Genomic DNA, 15,760 nt, shown 5'->3' with positions numbered 1-15,760 from the left:
GTCTCACCAGAAATAAACATGGCCATGAATTAAATTGGTGGACGATTAAAAGGCGATCAATTAAGTATATTGTTTCATAAGTGAAGAGGCCGGAATGTTTTTGAAACCAGTGTTCACAGCCATCACTTCCGTGTCGTGACACGGCTTAGACGAAATAGGCAGGGAAGAAAGATGGTTTTATCGATTTGAATTTCTATTTCGCCGGGGATCAAGAAGTGAACACGTTAAGTCCCACAGTTGCCTGTCGTATGACTCGAGTTTCTAAATCGCCGGAGCATCTATGATGCAGCACCGTAAAGCCAGATAATTCTACCGCGTGCTTGTCTTGTATTTCCATTAGGCCATTCCTTCTAGCGCTGTCGTGTTCATGTCGTCTGCCTCTCAATTCTTATCGATTTTCCCGCCAAGGTTTAGCCTGAACATAAATGAGGAGACAAGGTCGAGAATTTTAGTTGGTAATTTCGGATCTAATTGAAGGAAGGGACAGTTGACATTGGGACTGGTAGTTTCCTTTCTAGAACGATAAAAACTCCTTGGAACATGGTTCGGGAATATAATTGAGGAAGGCATTGATTTAATCATGGGGTAATTAGGAAGGGTAGACAGGGAAAGGGGAAACGACGGTGTGATTTGACGGGAGATGTGAAAAGTCTGGCAATGGTGCATACGATATACTGCCAACCACGGTACATTTCACAGCAAGTGGGTATCGCGTTCTGCCGTTCAGCGGTTAAGTCTGCTTAGGTTATTGATCTGGGAGCTTAGCAATTAAGAGGCACGCTGAAACATCGGAAAGAAAAGGCGACCCGTGCAAAAGCGTGTGTCGCCACAGATTCTGTGTAATGCAATACCCACAACTTAACGTGCAATACCCCGGGATTGTGGATAAACCATGTTTAGTCACTTTGGAAACTGTCTCTACCCGCCGCAGTGGAGCCGAGACGTCGCTGCAGAGTAAACTTGATTTGTGAAAGGGGCATAACGTAAAGTAATAAATTGATCTTCGTGTATGATGTAAGTTGCTAGCAAATAGATAAATATATATTTTTTATGTTCAGTCGACGCATGTTTCAGAACTGTCGCCCGGTGTGATATATCGTCGCAACTTAATATTGCGCGGCAGTGATCGCAGGCAAGAAGTCTATTCTACAAGACAGTATTGCACATTCGACGCCATGTAATTCTTCTCAGTCAACAAAGTACAGGGAATAAAGGGAGAATAATAGTATCGTATATTGTTTGCTTGCTATAACTCATGTATACCGCAGCATTTGTGCCTGACCATCAAGTTCTGCTGCAGTAAACAGCGAACAACGACGAATTAAGTCCAGCGGTCTCGTGCCGGGTTGTTTCCAACTGACAAATTCACCGCTCTCAATCATTTATTTCGGGGAGTTATTTTCTTTCTTTTTAAACGTACAATGTTCCTGAGTAATTAGGATCCTAGCCCGCAGCAAGTAATGTTAGGCTGTTTTACTACCGCGTACCAAGGACATGGGAGGAATAAATATCAAGCACAATTTAACTGTGAATGTTTCCCTGATTTTAAGAGTATTTAATGTTATTCGGCGGTATGCTACGTTCTAAATCCGTTGATTTGTTTGTTTTATCCACTCGTATCTGTTCATTTTTTCGCAGTAGTTCCTGAGATATAAACAAAAATACAATATTAACAATTGTTATTTAAATTCTCTGGTCAGATTTCACTTTTGTTCTTTCTCGATGTCGTATGTCTTGCTATGTATATTCTTCCGGGTGTTATTTACTGCCTAGTTAGGGAGACACAGCGCCCTTAGTTTAATTGGAATCGACTCATGCGTTGACGCCGACAATTAGATAATTCCCAGAAACGCTTAAAATCAACGATTTTTCCCGTATAGTAAAAAATAATCTGTCATCGTGACAGAGTTGAGTGATGTAATATTTTCGGTTCGGTGGAATGAACTGTGACCACGGTTATTTTTGTGAAGCGCGTACTATTACTTAGGGTGAAACGTGTAGCAATGCCCGGGTCTCACGATACACACACCGTGACGGACATATCGCCAGGGGTATACATTGGCTATGACGTAATGGGTACATTTCACTATGATTTTCGCGTTATTACGGTAGTTCGCAGATTTCCATTCGATCGATCGCAGATCCCTGAAACGAATGTAATTTTTCAACGTATGATACTATGAACGGATGAAAATTGCGTAACTTCATCAAGGGCCAGCCCATCGGTAGTTTAGTAAAAATCGATCTCATTACAATACTCAATTCAAAATCAAATAGAAAAAAAACAAGTTTAATTGGATGGATAAAATGAGATATGTTGTTGCGTTCGTAATGTGTGATGAAATTACACCAAAATCGGAATCACCCCCTCCCCCATCCCCACCGCGGCCATCATATATTAAACTTCATCAATAATCAGTCGTCACTTTTTCCAATGGGGATGTCGTCATGAGAGGGCACTGTTCCCGTTATCGCGAACAACTTCCCGCAATATTCGTGTTTTTCCAACAGCTATCTTTCAGCCAGCCCCATACTATACTGATATACCCAAGTGCGTCTGTCATAATACTAAATAAATCTACTCTATTCTAATGTAAAATTAACACGTACCCCACGTTCCTATATGGGTTGTAAGGGGGTAGACATTTACTTTGAAGGCGTTTGTCAGGGCGGGGACATATATATTGTTACTTCATTACAGTTTCGTCGCAACTTGGGAATTAACGCTTTACATTGCGATGTAAATGCCTCTGTGAGTATACAAATAAATAAAGTGAAATAAAAAAATAATATTTTCAAAACATCCTGATATGGTTGTGTCAAACAGTGCGTTCATTACAGTTCTGTTCTGACATAGGTTTCGTTATGCTGCGCCCATGTTATGTGGGTTAGAAAGGACATGATTAAAAATGCTTTAACTTTTTTCCTGAACAAATAATGTTAAGTCATGCTTAAGTAAATTCAGTGCCGGGTTTCAGTGTTATTTTATCGACAAAAAAGTCGTGTCAAAACGCTTGGGACTGTCATGAAACACTCGGTGCGGTTGCCGACACGCTGAGCTCGCTACCGGGGCAGTGTGTGCTCTGTCGATCCCGGTAAATATTTCATATGAAGTCGGTTGTGATTCTAATTTAAAAACCTACTTAGGGGAAAAATAACCACGCATGAGTGCACAAAGCCCTTCCACAAGAAACTTTTAATTTTAACAGCCATTGTTTAAATGTGATAGACGGTCTGTTGCAGTTTCAGTTCGCCGTTAGAGGACGGATCGTTTCGCGAAATGTCTCCACCTCCCTACGATACGACTGAAATTGACACCTCCTGCACCCCTAGTCCGTTAGTGTACTGGAGTTATATTTTTGTTTGTTCTATATCAACAATGACATTATATTAACCTTCATAATAATAAAAATATATAGATATTTATAGCAGGAAAATATTTGCCTAAGTCACAACTAGCACAGCACACAATGTAGAATACATAGAAGAATTCTGATAATTATTTTTGTATATCAGTTATACCACTGCGTGCGTCTTCTCGGCCACTCTTTCGTATTATTGAGTTGATCGTACACGCACGTTCATCGAGCATAGCAAAATTGGAATTTTTAGATCAGAATCACCACAGTGCAAAGAAAACACAAGACTAACGCTTAAAAACAGGACAAAGGACTGGAGTAAACGATAAAACAATGAGCAAAGAGGCCCGATCCGAACACTCGACAATGTAAGCAAACATGTCCGTTATGTTGTTTCGTCTTACCAACAAAGCGTAATATTTCGAACGCGGTGAAAGTGCTGGAAAGTTATTTGGAGTGCGGATTTGGACCATTCCAATCTTTTGCACGTGGGGACTGCAAACTGATGTTGGTTGCCATGGGAAACGAGGCGCATGCTACGATTGGGACCTCCTTCACTATACAAAAGTTTTCATTGTGTTGATTCTGTATGACAGCTAAAAGCCTGAACGCTCAAGCAAACACTGGAACTCTAGAACATAGCTTGGGGTACGGTCTGTACATAGTGTTGTGGGCGGGGGATTTCGTGCCATAGCTGGGCTCTGCTAACAAGAAAAAAAACGTCGAGCTGTCAGCATGTTTCTGTTTGACAAACACCTTTTATTTGGTGTTTCCTTTTTGCTTGCTTGCTTGACGTTGTTTCTGGGCTGTTGAACTTCAATTCTGCTTCCATGAAAGCTCTGCACGTTATGGAAAGATGTTCGCTACGTTGTCCGCTGGGAAATTTCCCCACTACATTGACGCTCACTTGATTTAGAAGCAAGAACACCGCAGCAGCAGCAACAACAACAACCAGATGAGTAAATAAAAAGATGGAGAACAAAAATCGAGCCAGCCACTAGCAAATGAAGTTCAGTCGGGCGAAAGAAGATGCGCTCTGACACTACGCACCTAGATTAAGACACACATTCCCTTACATTTTCTAACATAATTTTTTACCAAATATGCATAATTAACAGTGGAACATATACCACGTTTTCATCCATTCAATTCATCCAATTTGTTATCACATGATATTCCGTTTCCCGCTGATCTATCAAGTATATTAATTTATAGGTGTCAGATGAAAAAAAAATGGTGAACAGAAATTCTATATATTCTTACTGTGTGGATGCCAGTGGCTAAATGCGTAACAATTACATGATACCTGCTTGATCACGCAAATTTGTTTTTTTATTCATTTTCATACAACGCTTATTATGTAACGCTGAATTATGTATTTATAACTTTTGATGTTGTGTCAGTGATCACGTGACGGTCCGTCCATTCATTCACGTGGCAGCACGTCCGTGGGGAGATATATTTTGCAAACCACGGCACATCTCGCGTGGTTTAAACGGGATTACATCCAACCTTGAATATTTCTCTGCACAGGTTGTTTTGGGGGGTATAATTCGTGTCTGCTCCAACTTAAAAAAGAAAAAAAAGCATCGAAAATGTTAACGCCTGTGTGCAGGGATTACCCTCCACTAAGCAAGGTTTTATTTGGCTGGCGACTGCCGAGTGTTTGATTAAGACGATGGGCAAATGTCTTTAGTATGATAACATGGCCAAATTGTGCACTATATACTGAATATACAAAAACAACAATACAAGACACTTTGGCATACAAAGGCGTCCGTCTCGCTTTATTGTATTCGCACGCCCAATTTTCAGATATTATGGCAGCCACCGACAGAATTACAAGGTCGGTCAAATATACGCTAAATGCGAAGCAGTGTTCTTTTAGAAGTCTAATCTACACGCACACAAGAGCCCATTTAGTGCTTCAAACAACCCAAATTTAAAGTTGTATTTGTCAATTTTTTTCCGCGCGAATCACCACAATTGCAAGAACACAGAGGAGACGAGAAGTGACAGATACGAGCCCACACGTTCGTGTGATTTGTGAGCGGAGAGCAGAAAATAAAAAGGTGGCTGGCTGGACACAGCCGCTCTTTGCAAGTACGTGCGGCAACGTTCGACGACGCTCATATAATGTCGTTTTGAGTCCAAGGGAAACAGATTGGAAGCTGAAAACAACCAGACATAACGTCATTACAATACGCAGAATGATATTCGACGTAGAGCCCACGAGCTAAAAACCACTTGGATGACAAATCAGACAAGGGATTAGGCTATTTTGGCAGAACTTGACTCCCAGGCATTCTAACAAATTTGTAGTGCTACAATTGTGTACTCTAAATCATGAGTGCTTGCTGTCCCTTTTTACAGTAATTTCGACAACGTTCTTTTTGTGCGTGTCTGTGTACTAGAGGCAGCTGCCCTTTCCGAGTCCGCCATTTCGCATATATTATACTGTACAAGGAAGTGTTCCTCTTAATCATTACAAGAGAGAGGAACTATTCTGTGCATTTCAACTTTTCAACTAAAACATCATTTTAAAAGTCGCATCATATGGTTTAGCAAAAAAAAAATCACCTCCTGCGCATGCGTATTTGAGTTCCATGCGTGCTTGTCTGTTTGTGATTCGCGTGTTGGGTGGGGGTTCCGAATTCTGCTAGTGCACACCGAACTGTTGCAAGGACTAAACTAAACATCCAGTTGTGTATTTGTTTCGCCCCTATTTCCTTGCCGTCTTCACAATATGGCTGTACTGTCCGGTCCCCCGGGGCAAGCAGCCAGCCGTGGTGACGCCATGTTGTTATAATGTGTTCAATACCTGAGTGAACAGTTCACTACACCATTTCTGAAACTCAAACAGCAGAATGCAGAAACAAGTTCCTGAAGCGTACGTGACTAAAAATACCAAATTTCTAAGGAATTAGCCCAAAATATACAGGACTGTCACCTTCAGTCGGATATTTACATTGTATTTTATAACCGAGTGAGCTCGAACAATCTCTCGGCAGCTGCCATGCCCTAGTACGTCACTTTGTCGTTCACACCCAAGATAGTCACCCTACCACTTTTCATTTTGATAGCCTGTGATCGTTGACCTCTAGTGACATGTTTCGGCACAGTGAAAAACAATACGGCTCGTTCGCTCGACAGCCACTGCTACCTTCGCTTCCGTGAATAACCCGTCTTGGCCTCTGAAACAAAAAAAATGTTCATACGTGTCCTGTCGATACGTAATGACAAACACGAGCTTGCACTGACTGAGAGAGAGAGACTCGGTCTTGCATAATGCATGGCCGAGACTCGCGTGTACATGGCACACACATAATCAAAACAATAACACCAAAGACTATGCAGAGTCGGTCTAGGGTGCATTGTATCGGTAATGGAATTAATATTTCATAGACTACATTGGTGAGTGGGGACACTCCGTCTATAAACGGTTATTATAATCATTACCGTAAAACGCATAGGAATGTGGCGTAAAACGTGGAGATTTTTTTGCTAAAGGTGTGTTCAATTTACAGCGCGTTTAAATTTCGGCAGCCTTAATTCAGACGCGAGCTATTTTCTTTAGACGTAATTTTGTGGACGCTGCGAAATAATATACAAATAAATAATGCATATAAATATTAATTTCATTTCTATTTTATCTGTCATTGACCGACCACTGTAAGCTCACAGCGATCGTCCCCATTCTGTCCGACATCTGGAGTGAAAGAATTGAGACAGGAAAAGATAACATGTATGATCAAAAACGAAAATGAGTCACCTTGGTCAAATGATGGCGGAGAGGCAGAACGGAAAGGTTACGGGGCAGCTTTCGAAATGTATTGTTCAAATGTATTTACAACTGAACGCACACATGCTAATGTTGAATCACTACTATAGCATAGGTCACACACTCGTCAGATTCACAGTAAATTTTGATCGATTTGTCAACGAAACACGAAATGTTTTGACCCTCAAACTAACCGTGGATGTGTTTTTTTGCGCGTGAAGCTATTTTAGCAACCTGGTTTCACTGAAAATATTGTGAAAATAGAAACGTATTTTGGGGGCGCAGACGATAAAATGTGGCAGTGAAATTAAACACGGCTTTGATTGTTATTTTGTTGAGCTGTATTCGTACACAGTCGTGAATCACTGAACAATTGCAAGATAATTAGCCAGGTTGGTGGCTGGCTAGCGGCGTGTTTAGCACTGCTGTTTTCATAGCCATCATCTCGATGTTTGCTAATTCAATTAAGAAGATCGGTTCGCGGGACATTGATTCGTAATATCCACGTTCGAGAATTCAACCAAACAGCAAACGACGGGAAAAAAAGTCTAAGGCGAGGGTAGGCTGCACACAAAAAACAACGGGCATTTTATGTTTCCAATGGATAACATGTCGATAGGCAGTGAATGCGGAACACTCCCCCGGTGACGACGATGCATGACACACTTTTAAAGATAGATTAAAATATGAAGATCGGGACTCCCACTGACAGGTGTAAACCACCTTCGTTGACGGTGTTCAGGCAGTATAAAAATAGGGGCCTCTTTCAGTGAGTTTTCTTATTTGCCTTAGACATATATAGAGACTACGAAATGTGACGTAAAATCCAACCATATTTTACATCCCAGGCTGGACAAACAATCGAAATGATATTAAAATTTATGTCATTGATGAAAATTATACGATGTTATTATCACGTGTCTCCAGTGCGATAAAATCACCTCGCTTGTCAACTCGGGGGCCTTTTGTAATTCACTATATTTTAACACAGTAAAGGTGTCCTCGTGCTAGTTGTTAATACAGTGCCGTGGCTTAGGCCTAACATTATAATACAGACTAATGATGCTTATACCAAACTTAAAAAAATAGGTTGTACAACTGTCGGCTGAACGGACACACAGTCGTCACAAATCGTGAATCGTACGACAATGTTCATGTTTTTTTTTCCAAACGTAATGCGAGTGAAAATGCCCATATGGCTGTGTGACGTTGCAAAAAGAGGTGGAAATGTGAATCGGCTACAAGCCGCTGAAAACAATTAACACGTTCGATTTAATTAAACTAAAACAAAATTAATTGTTTAAAAATGCACGAGAACTGTGGGAACGAACAATTGTTATTTTCTGAATAGGCAAACAAAATTTAGAAGATAACTTGTGTCTCCACTTTGACCTGAAACAAAACCGGGGATATTTATAAGGATTAGCATTAACGAACAGATGAGTATTATATTTAAGTATTAATGGCCATCCCGAATCAACAGTAAAAACTGTAACATTTGTGTTTTATGGGTGGACGTTAACAACACATCGCGGGATGGTGCAAGTCTTAATGGCCATGTAAATAAAAGAGTTCAAAAATAGAATGGGGCGATCCCGGATTCTGAAAGTATTTGACTAGGTGACGGCAGTATATTATTAAGCAAATAAGCTCATTTTTTGCGCGAGAAATCAATGGTAGGTCAGATAGAGGGCATGAAGGAACCCCGAGGAAAATGGCCGATGGTTGTGGGCACCAACTAATACGTTGTAAGAAGTCTACCTTTACAGCAGCAGCTGTAGTTTTGTGTCGTTTCCCCCGCACCCATTGTAATATGCATTTGCTGGTTTGTGATCTTAGTAATTTGCGGCAAGAGGCAACTTTCGACTTATGTAAATTGTACAACAACAATGAAGGGTTGCGACGCGAGAGAACGCATTCCCCACTCGTGACAGCTGACAAGCTCATTGGAAAAGGCATCAGGGCAAACGCGGAAGAAGAGGAAAATGACAGTACAAACAACGTTTATTTATAACCGAGGTGTTGGGTTGTTTTGTTGCTGCAATGCCGCGAGGAGTCCTTGCCCCAATTCCGAAACGACTCAGTTGTCAGCGTGTTTCGGGTTTTAATTAACCAACTCGGGGTTTGGTTGAAAACAAACGTAGCAGCAACAAACACAGAAACAACACCCCCAATTAATGCGAAGGGAATTCCCGAAATCAATATGAAAAAAATATTCTTTCTCTTCCAAAAAAACGTATTTATTTTCGTTACGATTTCTTTTGTGGTACAATGATAAATTGATAGTGTGGCTAATTGCTAAGAACAATCTGACAAGACTTTTTGAAATTACAACAAAATCTTGGCGGTAAAACTGTCTTCTTTCTGAAAATGTTTTCTTTGCAGTTAATATAAAATATAGTTCTTTTTTTCTGAAAGTGCAATAACGTCCAATTTTGTAGGCATATACAAGACATGATGATAAATAAAGCTCTAAGGAAACTGACAATATACTGTTACAACGAGGATACGATTGTCTAGTAAATAAAATCGAGAAAATAAAAATAGAAAATATATTCAACACTATATTTTCGACGAGAAACCGAAACCATGGCTCGTTGATCAAGCAACTGTACAAGAAGGCAAAAAAAAAATATATTGCAAATCAAGGAGTGGGTATTGGGGTGTAAGTGATCAAGGTGCGTATATATACATTAACCGAAAAAAGAGGAGTCGGGAACGCAATGCTAAACAGAGCTAAACGTATGCAAATGATGGTGGGGTAGATGTAGACGAAAAAAGTACCCAAATATCCCCGCCCTTGTTTCCCCCTCCCCTTAACCCTAACACAAATCGTTTGAAACAACCCGTTTGTTTTTCTGTGAATAATTTGATGTATAACATAATTTACCCTGGTCTTGACATGGAAGAATTGTTGAAAAAAAGTGACCTGCATAATGTCTAGTTAATATACATATGACAACTTTGGCAATGCCATCGTGTGTGTTTCCTCCTCAGGAAAATAAAAGTATCTCTTAATTTGATCAATTTGACCAGCGAATGACGAAAAATGTGCATTTGATAGCGAGACATACGATAAAATTGACAGACATGTACACAAAAAGAAACTTACACTATTGGCTTGGTATACAAAATTGAAACATACATGAAATTCCAAACTTTTGTCTTTCTCACTCCTCTCTTCCTCTCCCCCCTCTCTCTCTCTCTCTCCCTTGTCGCGAAGATAAACGTCGTTCGCTTGTCTTGCAACTGGTATTTCGCTGCAAGCAGCTTTGGTGGGTTGTAATAAATGCCAGTGTTCGAAATGTTGAGCTGCATGCAGCGGTTTAAAAAGGATAGTGTCTATGATAATGGTACCTAATACTGCATGGTCTAACGTGTTTTTTTTTTCTGTGTGTGAATAGCAGTGCTGTTCCCCGCATATTGAGTCTGTCGGTATTGTCCCAAAGTAAAAACTCAATATACATACACACACCGAGAGAGAATGGAATTCAGTCAATAAAGACTACTAGCTCAAAGCTATGGATAGAATGGCTATACACTAAGAACTGGCTGAGGTTTGTTTGTGTGTAGATACTCACAGTCAATGTTCAGTGTTTTCACAGTCATTGGGCTGCCTGCGACACGCCGATAACAATCCCTGGCGGTGGGGACGAGTTAGCAAGCGACATTGACATTGACATTGTTGACTGTGGCAGGCTCGGTGACGAATGCGCTAGCGACATCGTAGATTGTGGCAGGCTGGGTGACGAATGTGCTATGTGGATTTCTCTCATCTCGGGCGAGTCGTGTTTTGGCATACTTCCTAGTTGCTCGAGATGGCCGGGACTTCCCATTGACACCGGTGGGGTCATACGTTTTTCTTTCTGCCGTCGGTTGCAAAACCACACTCGAACGACTTCTTTTTCTAGTTGTAGGCTCTCCGCTAACTGAGTTATCTCTGGAGCCGCCGGTTTGGGCTGTTTGATGAAATGATTTTCTAATGCCCCTTTCACAGTCACTTCAATACTCGTGCGTTTTTTACGTTTACGGCCCTGTGCAGCAATTTTGTCGATACTCGTCGGCGACCCTGTCGTTGAATCTGCTTCCTCAAGCCACTTTTGTAGGAGAGGTTTTAACTTGCACATGTTCTTGAAGCTAAGTTGTAGCGCTTCAAAGCGACAAATAGTAGTTTGGCTGAATACGTTGCCGTACAAGGTACCTAGGGCGAGTCCGACGTCTGCTTGCGTAAAACCCAGCTTGATGCGTCGCTGTTTAAACTGTTTGGCAAACTGCTCGAGATCGTCTGACGATGGTGTGTCGTCGTCCGATAAATCGTGATGTTCATGGTGTTCCCCATTGTGGGGGTTATCCCTCAGGTGGGCTCCTAGTTGTGTTACTGGGCTCATCATGCCGTTCATTGCATACCCAACGTGGGGGTGGTGACTGAGCACAGAGCCGGTAGTGCCCATCGACATATGAGTCGTCGTAACAGGCGTATTCCATGCACCGGGATGTGGAGCTTGGTTATGATGGTGATGTGTTGTTCGGTGAGGTATCTGCGTCTGCATATCATCTCTACCCTGTATTACCGTCCCTTTCACATCTTGACTCAACATAGACGCATGGAGCGGCCATGGACTGGGTTCAGAATGTGCAGTGAGACCTACCCATTGAGGTCCGGCTGGATGACTAAGTGGGTGACTGTTACCTATGCTGGATGGTGCCGCCATAAAATCAGTGGCGATTTTCGGTGAGTCTCGCTGATACATGGTTTGAGATATGTGGCTCTGCATGGTGTCCGATGTTGACGTCGTGCAGGTAGCCACCGTACTGATGGGGTTGTACGGCGTTGACGTTGTTGTAGCCATCTCAGTTCGTTAGCACAGCACTGATCTGAATTGCAAAACTGCACCTATGTAGAAACTCTCTCCACTTTACTTTGCCGCCAGATACATCACGGCGATGAAAGATGTGACCCCGATCGGCCTGCTCATTGGCTAATCACTCACTTGATTGACACCCACACTGGCATGAATCGCTCGGTCGCCAGCGCTGATTGGCTATTTCCTACTTATCCATTCAGTCGTCAATGACTACTCCACAATAGACTGAATATTTAAATGAGGTCATTAATTTTCGCCGAGCAGCTTGCTAGCTTTTGTTATTGTTTACTCGAGGAACCACATTATGAAAAATACAAACCGTGCGCTCTGGGGTCGATAACGTGTGTCGATGAAAAGAAAAGCCAAGTGTTGGTTCCACATAGTAGGAAATGGGTCGAAGAGAAGGACACGAATGGGCGGTTACTGTGCACGAAGGCGGCGGTTTTACCGGCGTGATTGATACGCAACAGCCCCCCTATTCTAGTTGTTTTTCGCCACCTTGTGCGACAGTACATACTGGGAAGAAATATGGTCAACTTTTCAATCATTGAAGTTATATAGCTGCGTTTTTAGTTATATGTATGTCTCCTTCTTGACCCAGGGTCCCTTTGTTAAGCGAACAATACAGTGGGACTTCCATATAGGCAAAGTTTATGAAGGGGTTGTGCCGATTTAGGGTACTTGCGCTGCCTTTCCACGCCGTTGAAATGTACATGCGTTGTACGTCACATGGTACGCTTGGCTTTTAAAGCCTCAAATAAACTGAAGATCTATTGAAAACGAGTGCTCTCAAAAAGCACTTGCCACACTCGTAGCAAATTGTTTCAGCAGCTGCAGTTGGTATTATGATATAGGGCTTCCCTGCATTACACGGGAATGACTGGCCAAATACTTGGTGTTTACACAGTGTACAACTCCGCCCTTTACGTCATGATCAGAAAATCACACTGACAAGACATATTAACGACACCGATTACGTTTTAGTGCTTTTGTGAGATTGCGGGAGATTTGAGAGACCAGTACTTTTAATGTCGCCATATATATGAAAAAAAAAGTATTACCCGAACTTGAAGATGGCGACCGAGATCACCGCCAATTTGTTGTTATCTACGGAGGTGCAATAGCTATCAAGTAACTGTAAAGACACCTCGGGGCACTCTGTTATAAGCACAATCACATTTTACTTTATTGAATTAAAATTGAAACGGGAAACAATGAACCGATTAGCACTAGTCTCGTGATTCCATGGTGTTATCTCGGGAACTTGGCAATATTTGTAGGCAATATACAATAGATACAATTTACGCTTTTCAGACTGTAAAAAAAATAAGTTGACACCCCACCCACCCCCATACAGCGCGACATATACGTGTCATCGGCTAGCATCATCATAAAACGAGCTGAATTAAGTTATTACGGAGCCAAGTTACTAGCAGTCGACTAGTAGTACGAGTCCATCTATTCGATGACTATCATTCCTATGAGGCTCCCTCATAAAGATACGAAACTGATAACGGGATTTCTACTTCGTGACGTCACTGAATCATTTGTCTTTTCCTCAAACATACAAAATATATATTACCTGGCGACGTTGCCCCTGGCATTTGCTTTTTCTTATATTTTCCTTGAGCCAATGGCTATTTTTATACACCAGTGTTACGAGTACTACAATTGCGTTGGAGGCCATTATGTAAATGATATGCAGACACCCTGTAAGTCGTTTGAAATGTGCATTTTAAGTACGTGCTCCAAGAAGTAACGCGCCTATACCCGGAAGTGTTAAGAACACGTATTCTCGGACACCGAGCGAAAACGTGTGATTCCCCTTTACGAATTAATTACAGAAAGAAAGCAAAAAGAGAACAAAATGCATATTACAAGGGAACTACGCCTTACAATAAAAAAAAAAGGAGACAGGTATTTCTGATATTTTTCACTGTTCAGACGCAAGCCTTAATATAAATTAAATAACCCCCCCCCCGCGCTTTGTATATCTATTTATTGGCTTGACTTGGAATATCACTCCAAATTACGCACGCAAGGATGTCGTCATGTAGTGAAATGCCGGCTTTTCGTTCAAGTTGAATTATTAGTGAGCTGATCCTTAGAGAGTGTGTTGGGGTCATCGCTGATAGCAGTTACGTAATCGAACTTCGCCCTCAATAGTAATGTATAATGCAGTATTAAAATAGTCAACTTCACGTACATGTACTTATCAAATCGAATTGACGTCTTGGAGTTCAATGCACGAGGCGTACCAGTCCATGCATAGAATATTTTCTAGTAGCACGCCATCTACTTCTAATTTCGCTAACAAGATGTTCTCGTGCATATGTGTATTACTCAGTCGCAAAGCAATTCACATGTTTGATGGGAAAAAAATGCACGTGCATTTGACACTTTTTATACGGGTACCGTGAAATGGGAAGCGGTGACAGAATTGGTTTGCGGCATTGTTTACGTGTGGATCTCTTGAAGAACATTTATTGTAATGGCCGGAATCAAATTTCATAGTCGTCGTTGGTCACCTGTGGTAATTTGGCTTATACGGGTCTGTGTGGTGTAGCTGAATGCTCGCTACGTGCTTTCCGTGTTCCAGATCACTCATCCACGTATGGTTGGTCAAATCGAATCTATTCTTCGCATGTGTGACCAGTCTGTAGTACCGTGACGGGCGAAGAAATAAAAAAAGTAACGCAACGCCCACTATCAAAAAAATTATATTTCCCACCAACTTCAAACCGCCACTGCCGCTCACTGTCGTCGGTTTGTACGATCGCTGCGTGTAGCTGTATTCATTACCGTGCACCGACATCGACAGGGTTGAAACGCAATTAAAGGCCACGCCGAGAGAAAAAACGAACCGGTCGGCACGCGTCAGTTGAGGCCCGAGCAGCCCTCGTGGGAGCAGCTCCACAATGCACACACATCGCTGGATGTTATTACCCCTTTTATCCCCTTTCCCCAATGTTTCTCTTGCCCAGAGGCGATATGCTGAGAAGAATTATACGGCGGACCCCCCATTCAATATTGCTGGGTTTACAACCGGGAATCGACTCTTTTGTCTTTCAGCTAATACTGCTATTAGGGTTGGCGTTTTGGCGCTGCGTCGCACGTTTCTGTGCTGCCAGTGGGTCATTAATCATTGTACACCAGGCTTACCCGATGCAACAAACTCGAATCGTCGCAAACTCACGGGCTCGTGGGGTGCTGATTTTTAATCTGTTATTACGGATAATATGCCCGTAAATTATACCGAAAATGTTGCCTGCACGATCACGAAAAAAAGAGAAAAGAACAAAAAAGAAGAGAAACGAAAGTCAAGATTTTGGATGCTATATCATTGTTGGAAGTGAATTGATAAGTTAACTATGTTCCAGGATCAGTGAATGCCTAAATTAATGTGATGAAACTGGTTTTGTTTCTTTGAGGCTTTTCAAACACACCGGCCCAGAGAATAGGACCAAAATCTAGCCACCTCAATTCTATACTTTGAGACAATTCATTGGCACAAAGCATGTTGTGAAAGCTACGCAATTGGCTATGTACACTCTGCCCCGAATACAGAGTCACTTTCCATGCCAACTTATGGATATTCTCTCTGCTAATACCAGACACCGCATATTTGCAGTGAGGGGCGCGTAACCATGGAGGTGAGCCGGTGCACCACACACACCATCATCGCACGCCTGTTACTGCTACTATTTTTGTTCCGAAAACAAGTGGCATTGATGCGTGAAGCGACATCTCGCCTA

At 41.9% G+C, this 15,760-nt stretch overlaps 1 protein-coding gene and 1 long non-coding RNA gene across 4 annotated transcripts in view; one reads left to right on the top strand and one right to left on the bottom strand.

Moving 5' to 3' along the window:
• LOC100313563 (BRN1.2.4 transcription factor) overlaps positions 1-12,066 on the bottom strand; it is a 37,081-nt gene extending 25,015 nt beyond the window's left edge. Inside the window, exon 1 of one of the 2 annotated variants that reach the window (XM_078013342.2) lies at positions 10,722-12,066. In XM_078013342.2, the coding sequence (XP_077869468.1) occupies positions 10,746-11,990 (1,245 nt within the window). In that variant the 5' untranslated portion in view covers positions 11,991-12,066 and the 3' untranslated portion in view covers positions 10,722-10,745. 2 annotated transcript variants of the gene reach the window in all.
• LOC144360997 (uncharacterized) overlaps positions 1-15,760 on the top strand; it is a 43,046-nt gene that overhangs the window by 10,774 nt on the left and 16,512 nt on the right. The window lies entirely within an intron of this gene.

Source organism: Saccoglossus kowalevskii, chromosome 11 (assembly GCF_978046115.1).
Source record: "Saccoglossus kowalevskii chromosome 11, keSacKowa6.1, whole genome shotgun sequence".
NCBI lineage: Eukaryota > Metazoa > Hemichordata > Enteropneusta > Harrimaniidae > Saccoglossus > Saccoglossus kowalevskii.
This window is presented reverse-complemented; position numbering and strand designations above follow the sequence as displayed.